The 25,566-nt window shown below is 43.2% G+C and overlaps 1 protein-coding gene and 2 long non-coding RNA genes across 4 annotated transcripts; 1 reads left to right on the top strand and 2 right to left on the bottom strand.

The window, feature by feature from the left end:
• Positions 1-3,091: 3,091 nt before the first annotated feature.
• LOC139602479 (uncharacterized) lies at positions 3,092-8,167 on the bottom strand. 2 transcript variants are annotated; one of them, XR_011683247.1, is made up of 5 exons: positions 6,868-8,167; positions 6,185-6,248; positions 5,470-5,545; positions 4,567-4,688; positions 3,092-4,143 (listed from the first exon to the last, which is right to left on the bottom strand). It is a non-coding gene; the product is annotated as an uncharacterized lncRNA (long non-coding RNA). The 2 variants fall into 2 exon arrangements; XR_011683246.1 differs by lacking the exon at positions 3,092-4,143 and having other exon boundaries at positions 4,380-4,688.
• A 4,352-nt stretch (positions 8,168-12,519) lies between these two features.
• Positions 12,520-17,960, bottom strand: LOC139602530 (uncharacterized). The gene is made up of 4 exons (XR_011683284.1): positions 17,053-17,960; positions 15,504-15,585; positions 14,720-14,804; positions 12,520-12,742 (listed from the first exon to the last, which is right to left on the bottom strand). It is a non-coding gene; the product is annotated as an uncharacterized lncRNA (long non-coding RNA).
• Positions 17,945-25,199, top strand: ELMOD2 (ELMO domain containing 2). The gene is made up of 8 exons (XM_071452442.1): positions 17,945-18,204; positions 19,319-19,347; positions 19,979-20,073; positions 20,546-20,675; positions 21,499-21,632; positions 22,192-22,260; positions 23,317-23,450; positions 23,808-25,199. Exons 1-8 carry the CDS (start codon positions 18,060-18,062, stop codon positions 23,963-23,965), a joined length of 894 nt encoding a protein of 297 aa, XP_071308543.1. The 5' UTR covers positions 17,945-18,059; the 3' UTR covers positions 23,966-25,199.
• The last annotated feature ends 367 nt before the right edge of the window (positions 25,200-25,566 follow it).

Here is a 25,566-nt window from a genome sequence, read left to right on the forward strand (position 1 = left end):
CTGCCCGCAACTCAACCCCGAAACTGACGCCGCGGGCGGCGCTCACCTCGCTTCAACAAGGGCAAAGAAATGGCTTCTCCCCTTCAAGTTCATCCCCTAGGAGAGCAGAAAAGAAGGGGCTTTCCTCCAATGAAATCCTTCAAGCCATGTGCAAAGGGGAATTTTGACCTCCATTCAAACCCTTGCAAAGGAGGGACACCAGCGCTGTCCCCTCCATTTAAACCTTAGGATGATGAAAATGGGCTGGCTACCTTCAAATCAAAGCCATCCGATGACAACAATACTTTGCCCATTCCAGTTCAAATGGAACGCAGGGATTCCCTGTCACCCCTGGGATACCCCTAACAGCCGGGAAAAGGCAGCTTTTCCTTCAATCAACACCCTTCGAACCGCAGGCGAAGGCGGATCCCTCCCAGTTCAAACACAGACAATATTAGGAGAGTAGCTGCTTGCCTCTCCTTCATTTCTTTTGTCTTCACAAGCTCCGTTTTTGTTCCTGGGGAACCGGGGAGGGGGGACTGCCAAGATCCAATTGAAAAGGGAAAGGACCAAAGTCCCCGCTCCAAATCCACACGCGCTCACCCGTTCAGCTGCTGCTTCCCGGCACAAAGATTCGTCCCTCGGCACCTCCTTGAAGCGATGCTCCGCGGATCCAAGCGCGTATCCAGGTGTTCGCCCAGACGCTGCCAGCAGCTCTCGCAGTCCTTCCATGAGACAGCCCCGGGAGCCCCCCATGAACCCCTCTACTCAGCAGCTCCATGCAAAAGGCAGCTGGGGCAAAGCCTCCCCCTAAAACAGCCTCGCCCCCACCCCCGGCAGGAGCCGGCCCCTCATCATCCTCACAGCTCACACCTGGGGCTGCTCCGAGCCCCCCATCATCCTCACAGCTCACACCTGGCGCTGATGCCACTCTCCAACAGCGCCTCTCCCCGTCCAGCACACAGCCCGCTTCTCACAGACACAGAGCCAACAGAAATCTGCTCCGGGTGCTGGCTGTTCTTAGTCCATCTGCTTCCACAATTCAGACACGGACGTGCGCTGATGGCATTGAGGGAAAGCTTTCCAGGGCACAAAACTGTCATTCTGGTAGCACGCTTTGAGACGCCTTCAGAAAAAGCAGAATCAGCGCCACCTCCTAAGAGCCCTGCTGAGGAACCCCGCCCTCCTTGGGACACCCAATGCAGCAGAGCTCGAAAAACGAGGGCAAAAGTCAAGCTTGGAGTGGGAAAAGACAATATAAATACAGCAGCCTTTCAAAAAAGCCTTCACACAGCAATAGTGGGAGCCGGTCACATTTCTGATTTCCTTGCTCTCTGGAATGACATCAATACGAAGTAAAAAACCCACACGAAACACAAGGCAGAGCTGGGATTTGACACGTCTTCCTTTTGGCTCTCGGGATGACAAGCGCCTCTTCCGGGACTGCGACACGCTTTGGGCGCTGGCAGAGAACGGAGGCAAAAGGTGCCAGAGAGCCCTTTCTATCGCCTTCAGCCCCTGCAGCTGTTCTGAGGGTTCCAGGGCACAGCTCGGTCCGTTCCTAGATCAAAACCTCACGGCAATATCTTCAGAACTACAACCCATCTCCAGTCGGAACCTTCTACATTCCTGTAAACAAATGAGTGCAGAGAGAGGGTTTCTCCCCAGCTGAGTTTAGAGACCAATTCCTATTCTTTAGCAATACCTAGAAAACCGAATGCCTTGCCAGGTTTTAGCATCCTACACCCACTCACCCCTCCCTGTGCATTTGGTGGCAGCTTTGGGTCCCTCTGGGGGACGGCACCCAGCGTGACCCCCGCCCCTCGCCCGCCCCCCACCGGCTCCTGCACCGCAGTGGGGCTCCCTCTCCTGGGCACCTTGGGCTGCCCCCAACGGCATCAGAGCACCGAGCCTTCACCCCCCCTTTTCCTGACCCCCAAAGAAGGCTCAGAACGAGTCCGACTGCCCTGGACAGCAGCGCAGCGCTTCCCCCAAGCCCTTCCCACACGTGCATGGCCCCAGCAAGGGATTCTGCTGCAACAAGAAAGGGGGGGCAGCCCCCAGAAGGCTTGAGGTTCCTGCCCAGCCTCGCTGTCACGGGCCAGGGGCAGCGAGAGAGGGAGCGGCACGGACGGCGGGGACGGCCCGGCACGGAGCGGGGGCCGCTCTCAGCGCGATGCCGGCAAAGCCGCAGCTCCGGCGCTGTCGGCCGCGCTGCTTGAGCGGCACGGGGGGATCCGCCGAGAGCCTCCGGCCCCGCGCGGGGACTCCCGCAAGGGCCCAGGGGCGCCGGGCTCCGGCCCTCGGGGCTTTATTCTCCGGCAGCCCGAGCCCCGCGGCTGCGGGGCAAAGAAGGAAAGGGGGCACGGGAAGAGAGGAGCGAGAGCAGGGCATGACAAAGGGCGGCGAGGGAGCTCGGGCTGTGCAGGAAAGCGGCACGGGAAGGGAAAGCCCGGGACGAGGGTACAGGGAGGTTGGGCAGAGGAAGGAGAGAGGGGGAACAGAAGGGAGTAGCGGGCTAGGGACAGGACAGGAAGGAGCCGGGTTTGTGGGGGGAGAGGGAATGGGGGAAAGGGAGCGAGAGAAGGCGAATACGGGGAGAAGGAAGGAGGGCTAGAGAGAGGGACAGGCGGGGAAGCCTCCCAGAGCCTCGGCTGCAGCCCGAGCCCGGCCCGGCGCCTCGCCCTGCACGGGACGCTGCGCTCGGCGGAGCTCGGCTCGCTCCGGAGACGCTCGGCTCGAGTCGGCTCTTGTCGGCTAAACTCGCCTATTGTCGGCCAAACTCGGCTACTGTCGGCTCTTGTCGCCTGCCTTCGCCTCTTCGCCTGAGCTCGGCTCGCTTCGCTTCAGGCAGCCTCGGAAGCCTCGCCTCGGTTCGCTCGAGGCCGTCAGGGTCGGCCGCTCTCGCCTTGCTTCGGCCGAGCTCGTGCGATTCCCCCGAAGGCGGCGGCGTTCGGTTGTGGTTTTGGAAATATCCTCCTCTATCGATTGTATCTTTCTATAGTTAGATTTATATTTCTAGAATACTTCTATTATTCCAAATAAAAACCCCATCTCTAACCAAATAAATACAATAAAAGCCTTCTTTTAAACGATACCGAAATATTTTAATTTATACTTTGCATAATTATATCCACATTTTTATTTATAGTTTCTTTGATGCATTATATAAATAATTATATATAATATATATAAAATTCGAAAAATATATTTAAAAGCTTAATTATATTCTGTATCGTATCTACTGCTACAACTAATTTTTTCTTATATTTTTAAATTCTATATATATCTGTATGTATTTATGATATATTTCTAGACTTAGATTTCTACCTTCATATTCTTTGTATTTATAATTTTTATCATCAAAACCCTGCCTATTGACAAGTAAAAAAAACCGCTTTATTTAATGACTTAAAAAATATTTTTATATTTATAATTTTCATATTTCCATTTATAATTTGCTCTCTAGTACGTGATAACATACCTGCTCCTGCACCGCAGTGGGGCTCCCTCTCCTGGGCACCTCGGGGTGCCCCCAACGGCATCAGAGCCCCGAGTCTGCACCCCCCCTTTTCCTCTAGTTAGAAACTACACTGGAACTTTTTTCTGGAAACAAAGACATGACCTAAATCCTCTCCCCATGTCCCAGACAGAGAGATGTTCAGTTCTTAGTTGACTGGGCAGCAGTTTCTTCAATAGAATGATAAACAATATGGAAACGTTTTAGCTACAAGCAAATAGGCAAATCTGAACAAGGTCCTGGTGGCCAGCCACTGCAGTTATTTTGAAGCAATTTTTTAAACAATCAAATACTGATATCACAAAAAATAAAGCAAAAAGCTGACTACTGGCTAAGAAAGAAGGAAAAATTAACTTTGGACGACAACAACAACATTCCAAGGACACAGGCTTTTTTCCAGTCTCATACCTTATTACTACCTCTCTTGGGAATTCTCATCGTGGATCCCAAAAGGAATAAATCCCTCAGTGTGTCCTAAAGCACCAAGGAGCTGCCTACAGGTGAAGGTGGCTACTTTCAGTGCAGACACAGCTGATGACACAGCAGTAGCACAGTTCTGTGCTGCACAGGGATAGTACTGTCTCCTCTTCTCCAGCAGCTGACTCTCTCCTGCCATGGCTTCTGTAAATGCATCAGAGCACGACCTTGAACACAAACAGGCAAGAAAACACCATCAGAAGTCTTTCATTAAGCAGTACAAGAAGGGTTCCAAGCAGAGACCAACAGAATTTCAAGGAAGCAGTCTGCAATTAAACCACCTCAGACTTGTTCAAGTATCCGGCAGGTAGATGGAACCAAAATGGAACCATTCAGAAATGACAGAGAAAACCTCCCCAAGTATTTATACAGGAGTCCTTAACGTCAGAAATGGGATGACAGGTTATGTTCAGATAAGATGAATGTTTATTTGGATCTATAAATAAACTTCTCTCGTGGTCCTTTGCCAAAAAATAGAACCTACAAGTGAACACCTACACCTGCCTAAAGAGACCTAACGAGCCCCTGGCAGCCACCGGCATCAAAGCGCAGTGGATGTTTCTAATCCAGGCTAAGGAGAACAATATCACCTTTTGTTCTCTCCAGTTTGTTTCCTCTGCAGTCATATTTGCTCCTTATGATTTTTACAGTCTCTGTATCTTCTTGGGCAGCGCTGAGTCTGACGACCGGGATACGAGAGTCCTTCCCTGCCCTATGGAGAGAACCAGGAAAAAAAGTTCAAAAAAGAACAGGGCAGTTTGAAGTTAATACCTCCGACGAGAAGCAGCACCCGACAAACAGAGCAACGGTGAACAAAGCGTGACACCTCCCTGGGGACAGAAGACTGACAAACTCTCCGGGATTTACAATTCCAGTAACCAAGCCCTTCAGCACAGCAGCCAAGTGTCCCATTAGGTGCTGCTGCACCAAGGAATGATCCCAGAGGTTCCAAAGAGTGAAATGCACATTATTGTCCCAAGACGTCAAATCTTGCAAAATACCAAAACTACAATAGATCTAAACTACAGGGCAAGAGTACAAGTGTTAGCTTGAGGAGCTGGAACCATCCAGGTGAGCAACTGCTAACTGGATCCTCAACAGAGTTTGAGGAACCCTTCAGGATACAGAAGGGTTTTCCCCAGCAATGTCACAGGCCGGGTTTTGATAGAAGTGCACTTGCCAGATGCTCAGAAACGTCACCCATCCTCCTCCGGGTGTCCTGAGAGAGCTGCGAATGGCTCTCACCTGGTTTGAGCTGGTTCTGTAAGGGCTCAGGGTGAATTTCACCAGATGCAACCAAACTGGGCAACTCCCAGTGGGACAGAAGGAACCCAAAGCTTGTTTTACCCAAAGCTTGGGTAAGCAGAGCTCCAGCAAATACTGAGGAAATGAACAGAACAGGGTAACAAATAATAAACATACCTTTTTTTTTTACCTTGCCTTTTTTTTTTTTCAGATGAGCAAAACAATTAAGGAGAAGGTGGAAAACTGACCATGACTGAACATTTCATCACCTGTAAGCTGACCATCCTTAGCATAGAGGACTCCAAATTTAAAATTCACCGATCCCTGGAAAATAAAACCAAATATTATTTGGTAAACAGTCAAACAGAAGACATAAAAATTTGTTTCCTGTAATCTTTGCATACATCCTACACATTAGAACATACATTTTATACCATCTCCTAATACATAATGATTTACCTTTAAACTTTGATAGTATAGCATAAAATCATTAACTTATATTGGTGCTCTATTATTATTAAGTTGGTGCTTCAAGTTATTTTTGCTGTCAGGTTCAAAAAAACATGACTTCTTTTTACTGTAACGAGCAATTGATTTCCAAGTCATCAAAAGCCCATCAAAATACAAAGCTGTATTCACTGGACGGGTCTGTGAGCAAGAAGTAGTCAGGCTTGTACTCACCTCTTGCCCTTCAAGAACCAATAAATCCTGTCAACAAAAACAGCATCTTTAGCCCCGTCCTCTTAAAGATTCTACAAGGATGATGGTTTTATTTGTGTTTAGAAGTTTACATTTGAAATGGCCAGTTCAATGGATAAAGAGACAGTTTAAGTAGTATTAGATTATTATTATTATTCTTATTAGCTACTGGAAGAAACAAACCAGTAGTATCTATACTTAATTACTTCTATTTCCAGGAAATCATAAAGAAAAAGAACCAAACAAAGAAAAGTCACTTCCTACCTTTTGTATCTCAGGATGAAAAATGTCTCTTGGGCTCTTCTCCAGTTTCTCCAGACTCCTGGCACTGAAATACAAATGAACGAGTGCTTTATAGGAGGGCAAGTGCACATTCCAACCCCGAACCACCAACCGATGGCAGTTACAGCGCTTACAAAATGAATCCTTCCCAGAGCCTCTGGGAAATGGAACGGTTTGTGCAACTGCCATTTCTCCCCCAAAATACTGACTCCCAACACTTCCTAAACTGAGTTTGCATTTTAAAAACAGAAATTAGGGAGACTCAGGGTGGAGATCAGGTTGAAATTGATTTCCTTCTAAAGCACAGGGCTCTGTTCCATCACCCTTCACTTGGGCTCCACACAGAATCACGGGGAGCATTTTAGGAGGGCTCAAGAACCAATTCTATTTCTCTCTTTTTCTAGTTCTCTCTCTTCCTAAATAATTCAAGGCAAGTCAAATGAAAAATGACAAGTTCAGCATCAAATTCACACTTTTTCCCTTTGTCTGGTCAAGAACAGGCTTTAAAACCACTTCTTGCTGCCTTCAACGATTAAGACTTGCAAAACAGTTATTACAGGTTTGATAGGTTTGTCATAAAAACCACAGAACGCAAGCTCTGAATTACAGGAAAAGGTACACAGGCAAATATCTCAACTGATGGTGGCTTATTTGTAAATCCATACCTTAATGGAGATTGCACTGAGAATGTTTCAGTGGGACTCTAAGGGAAAAATATTTTCTGAGTACCCTGTAAACAAGAAAAGCTAGGCTATATTACAGGACATACCCACTTGTTCTGCATATTCAAATAGGATTATCAATAAAAACATTTCAGTTAAAAAAGAAGGAAGAAAACCAAGGTAATTTTACTCAGCTACATTTACTGCCGATTTAGAGAAAAAAAAAAGTCACGGGTGCTGCAAAGAAAAAAAAAAGTGAACCATAAACGCCTACAGTAGAACTTTAAAACAATTGCTTGGATAAAAGCAGCTCATGGAACATGAAGTAGAAAAAAAGCGAAACCAGTATCAGACCTGCCTGTTTTCTTACCATTGCACAAGAAAATCCGACAAGCGGTAGAAAGTCACTGCCTAAAACCGATCCTAGGATGTAACCAAGAACAATTGAGGCATTTGCTAATCTAAACGGAAACCTTTTCCGGACCCTAGTGTCAAATCACACGTTTTGTCTCTCAGCAGCTCGAGGCTGGAGAGCATTTCCCCTGGGGGTCGGGAGGGCAGGGGCACAAGGGGCTGAGTTTGCCGATCGCACCTGTGCCATCAGAAGGATCCTGCCCGGCGCTCCTTGCGCTCGCCATTCTCCGGGCCATCGCTGTGTTTTACTGCTCAGCGATGCCGCTCCATCCGTTTGCGTGGAAGGAAGAGCCACGAGCACTGAGGCACTCAGCAGCCGTGTCATGCCAGCGATGTCGAGCGCTCTCTGCTCGCAAGGCTGAGCCCGCCGCGGAGCCGCCTCCGCAGCCGCTCGTCCGCCCCCGCCCGCAGCAGCGGCAGCGGCCCGAGGGAGACGCTGCAGCTCGGCGGCTCCCGCGCCTCCGCCAGCCCGAGGGCAGCCGCCGCACAGTGACCGCGGCAGCGCCCGGCGCCGCTCGCCCGGGGCGGCTCCTGCAGCTCCCGGCCCGCGGCAGCAAAGCACCGCCCGGCGCTCCGCCATCGGCGGGCGGCAGCGCGCCCCGCCCGAGCTGAGCCCCCGCCACCGGGACCGCTGAGCGAGGCCGAGGCGCCGGGCGGACGCCCCTTCCGCGCCGCTCGGCTCCGTCCCGCGTGGGACAGGCGCCGGGAGCTCCCCGCGCCCAGCCCGCTCCCCCGGCGCGCGGCCGCCTCGGGCCGCCAGCCACTCCTACGGCGCGTCGGCCGTTGCGTCAGACGCCGCGCTTTACGGCCGCAGGGCCTGCTGGGAGTTGGAGTCTCAGGCTGACAGCCACCGCTCCGTTTTCCGCCACCGGGAGCTGCGCTCCCGCCAGGGGATCCAGCGGCTCCTTCGCTCCCGGGCGCGGAAGCACCTTAGGCAGCACCGCCCCTCCCGAATGTCCTTTCTTTTCCACTCCAACTCTTTCTTCTTTTTTTCACTCTGTTTTTCACCCCCTTTTACACTCTCACTCTTCCTTTTTCACTCTCACCGTTTTCCTTTTTCAATTTTCTTTTTCTTTCTTTCTTTCTTTCTTTCGTTTTCTTTTCTTTTCTTTCTTTCTTTCGTTTTCTTTTCTTTTCTTTCTTTCCCTGTATTTCTAATCTTGGCTTTCCATTCTAGCTTTAGAATAAAAAAGCAGCAGTAGAAACGTTCAGGCTACCTGGGAGTGCAAAAAACCCCAAAACGGTAATGATTTTAGGAAAACTGTTTCCTCTACGGGAGCCTGAAATTTTCTACAGCTGCAGGTGACGTAGAGCTTTTACTTCTTCTTCTGTATAGTTTATACTCTGTTTATAAATCGCCCCCTGCCGTCTGCATGGGCGCACTGCAGGCACAGCGCCCCCTGCCGTCTGCACCGGCGAACTGCAGGCAGAGTGCCGCGTAATGAAGTCACCCCGTCACCCGGCGCCCCGCCCCGCCTTGGACACGCCCCCAGCGCCCCTTGGAAAGACCCCAAGGCGTAGCTGTTTTGCCAGCTGCCTGATCAAAATGCCGACACCCACCTCGAGCCCTAGAAACGATTTCCCGCGACGCCGAACCCTTCAGGCGAACCGGAATGCCACCACCGCAATTGAAACGCCACAGAAAATCCCGCCGGGGCCGCGCCCGCGTCGGTGTTCCGTGCAGGCATTCCGATTAATCCGCCGGGGGTCCTCTATTTTCCCGCCCTTTTCTCCGCGTTGTTGAGACGGTCAAACAAAGTCTGCCACGCGCCACGCCCAAGAGGGCTGCCTGGCGGCGGCGGGCTGCAGTACCGCGCTCTGCCCACAGGGTGGCAGCACTGCCGCCCACCCCAGCCGGGGGCGCCGCGCGCCTCGGGGCTGCGGGCGGCCAAGGCGGCAAAAAAGAACAGGGGCGATCCCCCCCAAAAAACTGCTCTGAAATAAATGCCCCAAAACAACCAGGAAGAAGAAAAAAAACCTCCTGCCTCTAACCTAATAGTATAAAAAAAAACCAAACCCAAACCCAACAATTTCTTTTAAAAAATATTTAAATATTTTAAAAAATATTTTTTCATATTGATATTCACCTTTCTATTTATAATCTATATTGATCTATATTGATTTATATTTATACATGTCTATTTATAAATAAATTTATATTCGATATTACATCTATCCCTAGTACTTAAATGTATTTATATATTTTTATACATATTTTTACATAGTAAGTATATATTTGTTAGGACTTTTGCTTCTGTAATGCTTACAGTATTTAAAATAATTCCCCTGCCTCTACCCGTATGAAAGCCAAAAAGAACCCCTTTAATTTCGACTGTATTTAAATTTGTAAAAAAATAATTTTTTTCATATGTATATCCACATTCATATTTCAAATGTATATTGATGTATAATGTTTATTTTTACATTTATAATTTCCGATTTATTTATAAATTTATATTCTATTTTACATCTGTTCCTATTTCTTCTATTTATTTATATCTTTTTATTCATATCTTTCTATATTTAATATATATTTCTGTGTTAGGATTTTTACTTCTGTAACGCTTACATTATTTAAAATAAAACCCCTGCCTCTACCCAAATTCAAGCCAAAAAGAACCCCTTTCTTTTCAACTCTATTTCAATCTTTTTTTAAATTGTATTTTTCAGGTTCATATTCACATTTACATTTAAAATGTATATCGATGTATACTGTTATTTGCATTCTATATTACATCTCTTCCTATTATTTATATTTACTTATATTTTATATTTATATATGTATTTATATCTTGATTATCTATCTCAATTTTTCAAAACAGGTAAGAGTAATATCTATATTCATATTATTTAAAATAAAAACTCTGCCTCTAACCCAATAAGAACCAAAAAAAACCCCAACCCTTTCTTCTAGACAATATTTAAATAGATTTTACCCCTATGATTTCCTATTTATAATTACATTTATTTTTATATGTAGATCAATGTGTATTGCTTACTTATACATTTATCTTTATAAATGTCAAATTATAAATAAATTTATACTCTATATTACATCTATTCCGAGGACTTATTTCTATATTTTATACATATTTTGATTTATTGATTATCTATTTCTGTGTTAAGATTTTCACTTCTGTAACACTTGTATTATTTAAAATAAAACCCCTGCCTCTACTAGAATAAAAGCCAAAAAATTCCCTTTCTTTCAAATTATATTTACATATTTTTCTATTTCTATTCCCATTTATCATTTATATTGCCACATAAGGTCATTTCTATTCTATACTACAACTCTTCATATTACTGACATAGATTTAGATTTAAATTTATATCCATAGTTTTGTAATTTCTCTTTCTATATTTATTATAGATTTCCATCTTAAGATTCACATTTCTCTAATACTTCTATTATTTCAAATAAAATCCCTGCCTTTAACCAAATAAAAACCAAAGACACCCCTTGATTTAAACCATATTTAAAATTCTAAAAATAATTTTATTTTTCATAGTTCTATTCACATTTAGATTTATAATTTTTATTTATTATATTTGTATATATATATTAGAGAGAATACCCTTTCAATATAATAATAGATATATTATTTTTATATCCTATATATTCTTTTACTTCTATTTATTTATATTAAATATTTATAGATATCGGTATATGTATTATATATTTGTATATCTGGATTTTTATTTTTATATTATTTCTATTTATGAAAAAAACCCCAGCCTATGACCTAATAAAAACCAAAAAAATCCCCAACTTATTTTAACTCTATCTAAATATTTTTATATTTACAACCTATCTTTATATATCTTTGTATATATATATATATAAAATAGACTATCATTTCTATATATTAGGATATGTTACAATAATATACTATATATTATAGTTTTAGGTGTTTATGTATTTGTTTTCTATATTAATGTTTACCACTATCATTTTATATTTATTTTTATATTTATTTCTACTTTAATTAATCTATATATTAGACCATATCAATTCATTAACCCAACGCATCAGAACCACACAAATCCTGCACCTTCGTCAGCACCGGTACGCAGCCCACGCTCATCCCATCGCAGCATATCCAAACCAAACCTATTTCTAGGACTAACAGAACAAAGACCCCACGACATTTAACCCTAAGGAAAACTCAAACCAACCGAACTGTAAAGAAACTTTAAATCCCACTATAACTAGCCCAAAAGCTCTGTACATTCTCATCATAAACTTCCTCCTAAACCAATGGCTCAGAAACCCAAAAAACTCAGATACACATGGAAAATGACAGAACTGCTAGTAAAAACAAACACCCATTAAAAATTAAATCCAACCAACTCACTAAACTCAAAACCCTACAACTGACCCTAAACATTACTAAAAAAGCCTCCAAAGCTCTACCTTTATGCTAACTCACAAATAATAACCAATAATGTATAAAAATTATTTTAAAAATTAAAAAAATAAATAAAAGCATGAAAACAAAAAATCTAAACTACTAAAATACTAAAAAATATCACTACCCTAATTTAGAAACATATTGTATAAAAACCCACCATATACATGCCCCTGTCTCTAAAAATAAAACTAAAAAAAAAAAAAACCAAACCAGAAAGAAATCGGAACTTAGGAACACTAAAACCAGAACGTTCAAGAAGTTCCACCATATCCCTGATCATACACCAACTACAAACAACGTGAAACCATACAAACAATTCTTAAAAACCGCCTTAAAACCACTACATTAAAAACCCTTTCAACAATTCAAAACTGCATTGAACAAAAGCCATCTCATAAATTAACACCCAAAACTCCAGCAGCCCAGCTAGCCCTACCACATCTCTGTGTTTACACCTGCAGCAAACAAAGCCAAGCTCCGAGCCCTCCCGCCGCACACCGGCGCTCCCCGGGGCGCGGGCGCTTCGCGAGTCCCTGCGCACGGGCAGCCGCTCCTCCCGCCGCCCGGCCTTGCCCGGGACACAGCACCGGCCCCGTGCCCACGGCAGTGCCCGCTGCGGAGCCCCTGGCAGGGCCCTCCCCGCCTGCCCTCCGCTCTCCCGAGGCTCGGAGCCGCACCGAAAAACCCCAAGGCTGCCGCAAGGATCGACTGCCCGCGACAAAAACGTCTCGGACCGGCACTTGGGCAGGTGCTGTTTAGCCGGAGTCATAATGTTATGAATAAGAAGCTTGAGTAGTATCAGGAAGCCAAGCTGTGTCCAATTAATACATGCATTTAGCACAGTCACAGAATCAGGTAAATAAACCAAGCTTTTCAGTTCACCTTTGGAGAGCAAGGAGGGCGAGCAGGTGCAAAATCCCAGCGGATCCAAGTCTAATGGTGCACTGGTACCTCTCCCTTGATAACAGCATTATCCTGCAGCCATTGTACCTTGCTCCACACATGGGCATTTCCATTCAGGCACACACACACCTGTTGCCTTTTTGGGTCTTCAGCAATCCATAAGAAAACAAAAGAATAGTCACTGCTTAGAATACATCTCCTACAACAATAGTTTATAAAGGGAACAATACCTCGTTTACCAAGGTTCCTGGAACCACTTACAGCAACACAGTTCTAAATAAACCACCCATGTTTTATAGACAAATGGTTCCTCCTTCTCATACCTGATGAGCAGGTGTTTAGTGGCTTTTGCTTTGCCATGTTCTCTACCTGCTCACAAATCTACCTTTCATTCTACAGCTGTGACCAAGAAAACATGCTTTCCTGCTCTGTGCTGCAAACATGCAAAGGACAGCTTCAGAAATCAGACTGGGCTTGGGCGGCTCTCAAAAGCAGAAAGCTCTTTGCTATCTAAACTGTTATCTACTTCTTAATGCATATATAATTCATTACCTTGCTTACCCAGAGGAGATGGTAATCTAGACAATTTGTTTTCTAAAAATATGCTTGTATTATTAATACAGCATCTCTTCCTTCCCTTTCTCCATTTGCTTACTTAACAATTTACCTCATTTTGTACCAAACCCCCAAATCATTTTGTGTGCAGAATGAATGGTGTGGTGCAAAGCAATGCCAAATCCTACAACAGATGTGTCCTGACACAGGTGTGCTGGAGTCCTAATATCAATGCTGCCTTTATATGCCACTCTTTATACTAACAACAGTAGAACTATGTCCGTTCTGGAAATTTTAGACCTCACAAATTGAATATTGCTGCTCTGGCAAGGTTAGCATGACCTTCCTGTGTTTGAATTGTGATATGGATGGGTCTATATCTCTGTTTACTAATTACTTTGAATTATAAATGTTATTATTCATTAAAAATGCAGGAGACTGCTAGTAAACTGTGTCAGTATATACGTGAACTAAAAATCTCAGTGTGGCTCCATGAATTGCTGTGAAGCCTTGAGTAAGACCTCATTATTCCTGTCCTATTCCATTTCTTAGGAACTTCCCCCTACCTTCTGTTTCTGTGTCATGGAAATATTTTACTGAGAAATCTTCTTTAAATGACACTTTGGAAATGCATTTATAATTGGCTAATAAGATGCAGTGCAATCACAACACAATCCTCTTTACTGCCTCCCCATCACCATTCCCCTCTCCCACTTAATAAACTAAAAGCTCAGGGCACAAATTTTGATGGGGGGTCAATGTAGATTTTGGCACATTTGCAGGAAAATAGAGATTAAGAACTAAAAAGAACAAATGAGCATTAAACACCCCCCAAGTAATGAATAAAATATCTTTATTGGTTGGTGTTCTATCTGTAATAAAGCTAAAACGAACATGTAAATGATGTGGTCAAGCAGGAGGGCTGCTGAAGATAGGATTAACAGAAATCTAACACACATTTCATTTTAGCTTATGTTCAGAGCAAGTAAGGGGAAAAAAAAAAAGATGAGACCGTGATGTATTTCCAGAAACTAATAACCAAGTGACACAGTGTGGGGGGAAGGTCCCTGGAGGCTGCCCTTGACTGCATTTGATGTTGTTTATGAAGGCAGCAGATACAGTTCCTCAGCCATGCTGAGCTGTGGGGATCATTTACTTGATGCTCACTCCATGGACCAGGTCATTAACTTTCAATGAGGTCGTGCATTAAGTGTTCCTCAAAAAAACAAATCAGAAATCTCATGAGTGAAACTGCCATGAATTTCCACAGCACTTGGACCTACTGGCAAACAGGGTCCCTTATCTGCTTCATGCTTCCACAGTGTCTCCCTCCCAGGGCTCCCTCCATACCTCATTTCACATGCTCAGGAGCTGTGTATAACTGGAGTAAGTTGTGCTGGGGCTCTGGGGCTGCCAATTGTTTCAGAGCAATTTCCCCTCCCATCAGCAGCCCTCCTGCATCTCTGCACATGGATTATCTTTACAAAGACTCCAGAGAAGGACACCTTGCTGAATAACCTGTAATTCTTAACACCAAGCAAGTGATTCAGTGGGCTGGCTCTCCTCACCTGCAAGAGAGAGCTCCTAAGCTGGTCCTTGTGCTTGGGAAGTGAACGTCTCTTCCTGCTCAGATGATTGCTCCACGTTTTTATACTGTTTTCACACATCCATGTGTAAGCAAGGGTAGATAAAAGAAACATTAAATAAATATTTGACATTATCCAGGCTTCTGGCTGAGCCAAGCAGTAGATTATTTTCCATGTCCTTCATCTGCAAAGGTACAGGAGCAAAGAATAACCACCAGTAATAACAGGTAATGGCTGCTGCCATGGAAAGTTTTCTGACCAGAGAGGGGGATCCAGCTGCTGGATATTTGCCCTGCTGGTCACCCAAGATATGGGATTTAGAAAAGTAAACAGGTTATGATCTTTACTTCAACCAAAATCTCTGTGAAGGCAAAACCTGAAGGCAAATACTGAATACAAGAGGAAGGTGGATTTTTTTTTAAGCTACTGCATGGTATTTTTTACTGTCTTAATATAATTTATTAACTGACTGCACATGATGATACAGAAGCATCTTGCATGATTCAAGTGCTAACATTTGTACAAAATCAAACATGCTTGCTGTCTTGCAATTTACAAAAAGCTGTGAAAAAAATCCAGTCAAAAAAGCATGCTATAATATTTTTAAATCATTAATTGGTAACAGATTTTACTTTAAAATACAGATTTCAAGTGAAGGAAACATCATATAAGCAAAAATAAGTGTAAGACTAAAGCTTGCATCTTTTAAACTCACATTTCAGAAGGGCTTAATTTAAACCAAGACCTTAAAATCTGCCATGCTTACCTCAACAAATCTAATTATGTCACAGAGAAGTGTTGTGCAATGTTCTGTCAATACCAGATATTCTCCACATCAGTCCTGGAGACTGGAAGCAAAAAGAACTGATAAAACAATAATCCTGTACTGTGTGTATGTATTGTTACAGTAAATCACAATAGAAAGTGGAACAAATTCCAAAAATTATAGTAAAAGTTACTTTGGTTCTTAACATTCTACACGAAGTGTAATTTCTGTTTAAGCATAAATATAATAAAAAATATTCATATTGGTATGAAGCTATTTAATCTCTTAAAAGATCCCATGGAAAGTAAAACCCTTGAATCAGCAGCACAGTTTAATTTTGGTATTAAAAATCAAGAAAAGTCTCATCAGCTGGAAATTTCCCTGTGTTATTTGTTCACACCCACACTTCAGGGATGCACCTGCTGGACTTGCTAAAATGTCAGTAGCTCACACTTTAATGAACTCCTCAGTGAAATCCTTGTGTCAGGACCTGACCACCCCGACATTTCTTCACATGGCTGCAATTCCTCTGCCTTCCAACACCCAAGGGATGCCCTTCAGCTGCTGGGGTAGCCAGGGCTCCTCTGACAAGAGGGGCTCAGCCCAGCTCTGTTTGAACATCACAGCAGCTGCCCAGCTCTCAGATGGCAGGGACAGCACAATCTTCTCCTCCCTGAGGGTTTGCTCAGAATTGTTTCATCTACAAACTAGGTGGGAAAAGCTATAGTTTACACCCAGGTCCTGCCATACAGACAAATTTCTTTCCTCTAGTTTCTGTTACCAGTTCTTAGGCACTGGATCTTTAATTTTTTAATTACATGTTTCCTGAGGTTTGGCTTGGAACAACTTATACAGAGGTAATGTGATAAAATCGTGATGTCTCTTGTCACCAAGAATACTTTTAAACAGAGATAAATACTTTCCAGCTTATTTCCACACAATGCCCCAATGCTTTGAAAGTCAGATTGCATTACAACTAAGCAGTTACATTGCCTCTGAACATGCAACAGGCACCAGCTCTCCTCACAGGTTTTAAGTGTAGGAATAAGACATGCAAACAATTGAAGTTCACATGCCAGTGGCTTCCCCACATGAAACCTTGCACCCCTGTGAGTGCAGAACCCAGAGAGAGGATGCCAAGCAAGCTGGTCTGTGCTCTGAAATCCTCTGTGGGACATAGGCCATCAGACCTGCTGTGTGCCTTTTGATTTAGTGTAAAAGTAAGTTCAATTTCCACACATCAAAAAATAGATCAGAATGCAGTCAAGCACGTCTGCCAGCTCCCTTACAACACTCCAAATTTTGCATACAATTCAGTGTTCAACCCATGTTTACTGAAACAATAAATTGTAATACAATGGCAGTAGTGACTGAAACTAAATGGAACACTCAGGCTGAACCTTCATTCAGCAAAGGCAAGGCAAGATCCATGGTAACACACTCCTTGAAATCATCCAGCCCAACTGTTGCAAGATGTGGAATATGTAAAAATTTTCTTCAGAAAGAATATCCTTTGGTGTTTTGAGCTTTATCTACTTTCAAGACTAACCAGCAAGAGGGGAGATTTAAGTCGTGAAACAGAGAGCATCCAACAAGCTCTAGGTGATGTCCAGGTGTTCTACCAAAAATTATTCGTTGGTGGAATTGTCTTGTTAAGGTTTAGGGCTGGACAGGCTTCAATGTTCCCCGAGCCAGGGGAGGTTAACAAAGCTTGGGAAGAAGGAGGCACTGCTGTGGACAAAGCGGGTGCCCATAGTGCCCACAATAAATGCAGAATTTAGGGGCCACAGGGACATCGGGCAGAGCTCCCAAGGTGAGGAAGAAACAAATGCAGGTAACTCAGTAATTGTGCTGAAATCGGCTCCCACTGGGTAACAGGGAATTGCGGCAGGGGCAGATCCCGACCGCCTCACAGAGCACCGGCCACACAGGAGGGAGACGGAGCCCGGGGTTAATGAGCACAGAGGTGAGAGGACCATTAACCAGCAGCAGACAGAATACCGATTAGTATTGCAAGAACTGTGTAACTTGCAGCCAACGAACAGCAATCCCTTTGTTTGCTAAAATGTACAAATAGGAAAAAGTTCTGATAGCTGGAGCGCTTGATCTGTGGATTATCTGTGGATGAAGCACCCAGGGTTGTGCAACTCTGAAACGGGCACTCGATGTCTCTCTCTCACGGTCGGCTCAGCCCAGCCCGGATCTGCGGGCAGCAGTGACAGCGCTGCCCGGCGCGGCGGGCAGGAGGCGGGCGGGCAGCGGGCGAGGGAGCAGCCGCGCCCGGAGCCGCTGAGGGCCGCGGCGAAAGGGAAGCCCCTTCCCAAGGGAAGCCCCTTCCCAAGGGAAGCCTCCTCCCAGGCGCCACTTCCGCCGCCCGCCGTGCCCGCGATCGCTTCCAGGTCGGGATCCGGCTTCCGGCGGGACGCGGGCCGCGGCCGGGCCCCGCTCGCTGCCCGCCGCGCTCTGAGGGCCGCGGCGGCCCCGCCGCGAGGGGGCAGCGCGCGGGGGCCGCGGCCGGGGCCGGGCCGCGCTCGGGCCCCGCCGGCCCCGCGGAAGATGTGGGCGCACGTCTGGGGGTTCCTGTACAGCAACTACTTTCGGTTCTGGCTCAAGTGGGTCCTGCGGCTGCTGACGGGCAAGTGCGAGCTGCAGCGCCTCCTGGGCGGCGCGGAGGCGGGCGCGCGAAGGACGCTGAGCGTAGGTAAGGAGGGGCCGGGGCCGCGGGAGCGCCTCGGGAGCGGCGGGTGCGGCAGCAGTGGCGGCATCGTTTAGCCTGGGAAAGACCCCCGTGATCATCGATTCCGGCCATTAACCCGGCACTGCCGAACAAACCCAGCGTTAAACCGTGTCTCCCAGTGCCGCATGCACCCGTGCTTTAAATCTCTCCGGGAATGGTGGTGACTGAACCACTGCCCCGGGCAGCCTGTTCAGTGCTTGACAGCCCTGTCGGTGCTGGCATTTGCCCTCATATCCAACCTGAACCTCCCCTGGCACCACCCGAGGACGTTCCCTGTCCTCCTGTCACCCGGCAGAAGGGATCGGCCCCCTCCTGCCCCATCGCAGGTGTTGTGGGGAGCGATCCAGCCCCCCTGAGCCGCCTGCTTGCACACCGGTACCTGGCGTGCATCCCCAGAATTGTATTGTCACCTTCCTGCCAGCCCAGCTAGCCTGTGAGAACTCTAAATCAGTGCCAGCACCAGCGTCCTTGTCTCCTTGCTGAGGGAATTCCAGTGCCATCAAAAAGCAAATCAGAAATCATACTTCACTAGAGTCCTCCCATCACTTTGGGTATATGTTTTTACCTTCCTTTACTAAAAAAATTGACATTGTATAGACATAAATGGATTTTCTTGGAGGTGAGGAAGAGTGATTTAACTTACAGCTGTGCTTGATGCAGAATTTTGATCAAAAATAGCAGTTGAAGAAACTGCTGAACATTTTTGTGGTTTTACAATAAACTAAGGAAGTGACCGTGCTTCCTTACTCTTCAGTAATAAACACGAAACAGCAAGATATCAATTGACATATTTCTCTCCTGACACCTTTTCAAATTTGTCTTTGTTTTGTACATGTAATTGATGCTTTAAAAAATCCAAATCTACTTTCAGCGTTGTACTGAAGAGTTACAAAGAAAAATCTCTGTAAATTAAGACATTCTGTTACCTGATAAACTGTTCATTTTAAGGTTAATTTTTTATAACATGTATAAAAGGGATGCAGAATTTTATAATCGTTACATACTGCAAGAACACTTACTGACAATTATTTAAACCAGTTCAATTTAACATTGAAATCTACTTTTTTCCATATTGCAGAACATTCACTGGAATCATCCAAAAATAAGGTAAGAGATAGCAGAGATGAAAGTGTAATAAAACCTTTTTTCAGAGACAGATCCCAGAAAAATAACACATGCATTCACTTTTTGAGAGGGGCAAACTGAAGATGTGTAAAGGACAGAGGGAAGAGAACTTGGAATTTTGTGTTCTGTGTGCTGGGTTTATTTAAGGTTTCTCAACAATAATCCCATGGCCCTTCCAACATTTGTTTCAGTGAAATCTCAGCTTTGTTAGCTACCTGTCTTCTAATTCAGGAACATTTTCTTGGCTGCACTTGTTTCAGTTGGATTAGGAAAACATAATTCAGCAGCTGAAAGCAAGCAGGAACCTAGAGCAAGCAACTCTCCAGCTTTGTATTTATTCTTTGTGCAGCTCCTATGTAAACATTGCTGTTTACAGCCTGACAAAGTACAAATCACCCTCTCATGTAATTATTGCAGATCTTTTAGATGCAGTTTGAGGCAGTGCATTGTAAGCAATTGCCTTGAACAGACCCTTCTCCTCTTGGAGCAAATAATACACACAACAGACACAGAGAGGCTGAGCAGTAATAATAAAGTAGATAATTTATTAGACTTGATTATTATAATAAAGTCTTCATTCCTCATGAAGTCCTCTGCTGTGTTAACTGCCCAGGTTTTAAGAAATGCTGTGCACGTTGAAGAAGCTGAAGTGGAGAAGTGTGTCAGAGATGTAATGAAAGAAAAGAAGATTGGACAGAAGGACACAAGGTGTGTTTGGAGACCTTTCTCTGTTCTCACTTGTTTCCATGTTCTTCCAGCTGCTTAACCTGGTGCCATGTTTATATTCAACACAAGTACTCAGAATGAAATTTGCAAAGAGTTACAATAAGTTTGGGGGTGGGTGAAGGTACAGTGGTCAGGATGATCTATGGAGTTGATTTTAGCTTTTTTTTTTGCCTTTCTTTTCTTTTTTTTTCTTCCCCATAAGTGTGAAGGCAATAGTGTCTGACTGCAGCACTGGAATAAGCTAGAGATGTTTAAAGTATGTAAGTGCACTTAACTACAGTATGCTGCAGCTTGTAAAGATGCACATAAAGGCTGTAGTTTGTAAAGGTACACACAAAGCACTTCCTAATTCTGGTGTTTACATAAGAAAGGTCTTATTTTGTAATTCAAGCTAGAATTTATGGCTGAGTAGGCCTATTTAAATCTCCTCTATGGTGTTTTGTCATTGTTTCAGGTTTAAGACAAACTTGCAAATATCCTTGCTACAGATATCAGGTTATAAAAAATTGTATTTGGCTGTGGAGAACCTAAGGAAGGTCCCATATGATTCAGAGAATGAAGAACACGAGGAACAGTTAATTGAGGTGAAATAATTTTTAAAATACATGTCCTGTTTGTTTGGTTTCCCCCCCCTTCTAAGTCCAACACCTTGAAAGAACTTATTGGTAGCATTCTTACCAGCTGGCCTGTTTAAAGCTCTTTTCTACTCACAAACTGCAAAGCAGAACTGCAAACTGCAGAAATGACACATTGAAATAAAACCTCAGAGAAAAAAACTAGAGCTACATGCAGTGGAGTTATTTTGTGTGAAATCAGACACAACAATATATATGTAGAAAAATGAGTTTGTGATGCATCACTGAAGAATCACTACTAAAAAGATTTATAACCTTATGCACATGTCTAATTTTGTAAACCACTAATTACTAAATAAAAAAGACACTAATTTTTTCTTATTACTGCATCCCAGTCAATATCAAGGAAGGTAGTTTGGTGCTGGAAGATAAAACTTGATAATTATCTCAGCTTGCTATGGAAGCCCCAGCACTGACATGTTAAATGAGTATTCATTGAGAATCTATATTTCAGTTTATAGCTGTCCTATTACAAAATAATGCATGAGTTCATTTCTGCAGTGAAACAAGTCTTTGTTTCTTTGGTATCCACACAGCATCTTTGTCTGTGAAGGGAAAATACCCCACTTAATCTTAAATACAATAACTTCCATGACTGCTGAAGTGAGCCATTGTAGCAGAGCCCAGGTTGCACCAAGGGAACAAAGCAGCTTGCAGCCTGTGCCCTGCTCAGTGCCTGGGGAATGGTTCCAGGCTGCAGCAGCACAGCAAGGGCTCTGCCTTCTGTCCCTGGAACACTTGGGCAGCCTGACAGGGCAGTGTGTTTGTGCAGCTCTGGAACCTGCTGATGCCTCACGAGAACCTGAGGGCCAGAATCAGCAAGCAGTGGTGCGACATCGGCTTCCAGGGCGAGGATCCTAAAACAGACTTCAGAGGAATGGGGCTGCTGGGCTTGCTCAATCTGCTGTAAGTGAAAGAGGCATTTCTTTCTCTTGGTAACTCATTTTCAGTGTCTGTCTTTCCTCTCGTTAATGCTATTTCCAATAAAAACTGAGCAGAGGCAAATAGAAAGTATCATGTTCAACATCTCTAGGGGCTGCACTTTGTAAACATGTGATGGGCTTGGGTAAGGTAAGAAATGAGGGGAGGGACAGAAATCTGCCCAAGACACCTTGTTTTGTTGTTGCCTTATGATAGAGTCGGTAGGTTGTACTGAACTTGTCAAAAGCTTTAAAAATTCCTGCTGTAATGAACAATAGACAAGTTTACAAATCTTTGCTAAGCTAACTTTCTGGACTAGGTTGAACTTCATATTTGATGTTCAGATCACAATGATTTTTTTTTTACAGTATTAGTTCACGCTGAATATAGTTTATTTTGCTGCCTTTTCCATGGTTTTCATTTTGTGCCATTTTCCAATTCAAAGCTAATTTTCACCTTTAGTTTAAAGGTACAGATTTTAATGCTGACATGAGCACAGTATTTTTTTTTCCAAAGAATTTAAAATAACATTTTACACCTCCAGGTATTTCAGTAAGCATTACACCAATGAAGCTCGTCAGATCCTTTCTCGGTCAAACCACCCAAAGCTGGGGTAAGTCACTCCAGAATTTTTCCTGGCTGCTTCTATGTAAGAACTTAAGTGAAGACTGTTAAACATGTGTCCAGAAGGTAAAGAGAAAAATACATGTGGGCTTTTTCCATTAAAGAATGAAAAAAAGGGTCAAAATAGAAAGGTGTGAGAAACCAAACACAGAAAGCAATTTCTAGCTGGGAACTAAGTGCAGCTTTTTTTTTTCCCCCAGAACAGATTTGTTGGGGCAAAAATGTTGCAAAATATCATCTTTACTTAACATAGTAAATGCCTTTAACGTTGTAGTTAGTTTTATTTATAGTGGACTTCGATTAGATTTAGAAATTCATACTTGTTTTTCACCTTCTTACTGATCCTGTGTTGGGATAGTTTAAGATTACCCTTAAGGTCCTTTTTTTCCCTTTAGGTTTCTGCTGTGTAATAAGTATTTACAAACAGGTGGCTTGTTTGTTTAAATTTGTTTTCAAAAACTTGGCATATTTAAGCATTTAGCTGTTTTTACAGAGAAATATGCTCTCAAACCAGTCAGATATAATAATGTGATCTGTCTAGCTCGTTGTTAACTTGATGACCTACCAAAAAACAGGAGCCCTTCACGACTTGAATTGTAAATAACATTACCCTGTGCAACTCTGTCATGAACAGCTTATGTGAGACTTTTTGCTCAATTAAGTGAGTATATAATTGGTAGAAATAAATTAATTTTTACTTTTTCTTCCTCTACAAACACTTGTTGTTTAAGAATTTCTATTATAATACTTTTTATACCATGCAACAGAAAATCAGATTCTTTCAGCTTGAGCAGCAGGTTGAAGTAGACATTCCATTTACACTGCAGCAATTTTTCACATCCAATTTTTAATATTCCAGCAGATCTGAGGATTTCAAATGAGTAAGTTGAAGTCAGTTGATTAGCTTTGCCATCTCAATCTCACAGTAACTTTTACAAGTATTACAGGAAAATTGTGGACTGTCAGAGCTATGCTAGAGCAGAGTGTGCCAGGGAACCTTTTAAGTCTCCCAGTCCATAATGCAAACCCATGATTTGTGTTGCAGATACTCCTATGCCATAGTTGGGATCAATCTGACAGAGATGGCATACAGCTTGCTCAAGAATGGTGCTTTGAAGGGTCATCTCTACAACTTGGTCTCTGGGTTGCCACAGATGGAGCACTTCCATCAGTTTTACTGTAAGTACCTGTAGCTGCTCTGGCACTCAGGGCTGGCCACAACACGGAGTCTGGGCTCCTTGGAGTGCATTTCCACTCTTTCCTCATGAGCCAGAGCAAGCTGTTTGTCTTCTGTATTGGAAATGCACCTGTTGCCTAAACATTGTGCTGCAGCAATGTACATTTAAGGATAATTTCTGGGGCTTCCTATATTTTAGATATTCCAGTCTGAAAACTCAGTGTTTGCAGATTTTTTTATTTATTATTAAAGCATCCAAAAGCTTGCTGTACATCAGGATGGGACAGTCCTTGTTTTCAGGGGTTGAACAGAGTCTAAAGGAGCACTCTAGGACTGGCTGTATTTTATTTTCTTCACAGGTTATCTAGTTTATGAGTTTGACAAGTTCTGGTTTGAAGAGGAACCAGAAAGCATTATGCACTTCAACCAGTACAGAGAGAAATTCCATGAAAAAATTAAGGGACTTCTGCTGGATTACAATGTGGTACTGACCTTACAAGATACAAAGAAACCTTAATTCCTCTGCAGTATTATGAGGTTCTGTATTAAAAATTGAGTGATGCATTTGGATGGAAATTTTCTGTGTTTCACCAAAAACTGTCTAACAATAGAACTTTTTTTTTTACATTAAGAAAAAGAAAATTAGCAAAATTCAGTTAGGGAAGCTTGGACAATCAACCTCTGTTTACAGGAATTTTTATGCTATTCTCCAAAGGGCAGCTTTTTGAAAACGAAACAAAACCCAACCAACAAACCAACACAAAAAAACAAACCACAAATCTCAAGAACCTCTGGATTGCTTACTTTTACATTTTCTTTTATACTTCTTGGTGCAGAAACGTGAAGCAGATATTTATGCTGCATCCTATTTTCTATGAATGGGTTTGACTGTTAACGGTCTTTTAAAAGACAGTTTAAGTTGTGCTTTTCAAATTTGAATTTAAATTCCAACCTTCGAACGTAATGGTTGAGGTTCAGCTTTTAGTTGAAATTATTGTGGTTTTAGATTTTTTTGTGCTCTTGTTCTTTTATATGTCATTGATCATTCCACTCAACAATGTTAAATTTCTTTGTAATTAAGAGGTCCTCAAAGGAGATGTATTATTTGTTTATAATTTTGGAAAAGGGGCTTCATCCATCAGCATATTGTACTTACTTGTATTCTAGTACTTACTAGAAATTACTTCTGGAAAAGGAAATTTATCTATGGATTTGTACCAGCCAATTCCTATGCTTGAAACAAGTTTAGTTTCCAAACAAACAAAAAGAACCACGTGTCATCAGCATGAGGATAAGATCCTCAGGCTAAAGCTACTCTTTTAAAAGTATTCCTATTGCAAAAACTTTTGATTCTTTCTAATCTGACTTCAAATGATGAGAATGATTGACTCAGAATCTGTTGTCAGCCCTTTCTTTTAGCAGCTAAGGGGGCATTCCTAGTGGGAGGTACAACAGATTTACTTTAGCCCTTTTAGAAATTAAAAAAAACCCCCTTTATTGCAGCTACAATCCTTATTTTGTAAAAATAACTTCACATCTGAGTACAAGTCTAAAAAAGATGTATTTTCCATGGAAGGGATGCAACTTGGATGTATTCCTTAATCTTGCCATCCTCAGACAATCTAATAGATAGAACTTCATGTCTGTATTCTGACTAATTATTGCTCAGAGCAACTTGAAATGGATTTGGTATGACCATCACTTTGTTTTCTAAGACCTTCTATTAAATAAGTGCCTTCTGCTGTTTTCAATCAGCTTTTTATTTTCAGTCTTCTAACTAGATCACAGCCTTAGAAACTTGAGTAATTTGAGAAAGATTTTTTTCACCTTATAAATGGTTCACAGTGGCACAAAATTTGTATGTTATACAAGCTTTCATGTATTTTTTTTAATCATCTCAGGTAAACTAGTTAATTTCTAGTCAATGACTACTCCAGAAGAGATTCCTGAAGAATATAAGCATTGAACACAATGAAAGGAAGCACGAGGAAAAACAAAAAAGAAAAGACAACCTCCTCTTTGTAATGAGTGTTATTACACTAGATAAGTATGAAATATAATATGTAATACTGCATTTCTTGGAGATCATCAAATCCCACCTGGACATAGCCCTAAGCA

The sequence above is a fragment of the Agelaius tricolor genome, unplaced genomic scaffold, assembly GCF_023055355.1.
Source record: "Agelaius tricolor isolate 1412-34295 unplaced genomic scaffold, bAgeTri1.0.p SCAF_34, whole genome shotgun sequence".
Taxonomy (NCBI): Eukaryota; Metazoa; Chordata; class Aves; order Passeriformes; family Icteridae; genus Agelaius; species Agelaius tricolor.

Excerpts from the sequence above, each read along its gene's own strand:
- ELMOD2 (XM_071452442.1), top strand. The coding sequence starts at position 18,060 with ATGTGGGCGCACGTCTGGGGGTTCCTGTACAGCAACTACTTTCGGTTC. Across the intron at positions 20,676-21,498 it reads ACGAGGAACAGTTAATTGAG|CTCTGGAACCTGCTGATGCC; the intron begins GTGAAATAATTT and ends GTGTTTGTGCAG. Across the intron at positions 21,633-22,191 it reads CTGGGCTTGCTCAATCTGCT|GTATTTCAGTAAGCATTACA; the intron begins GTAAGTGAAAGA and ends TTACACCTCCAG.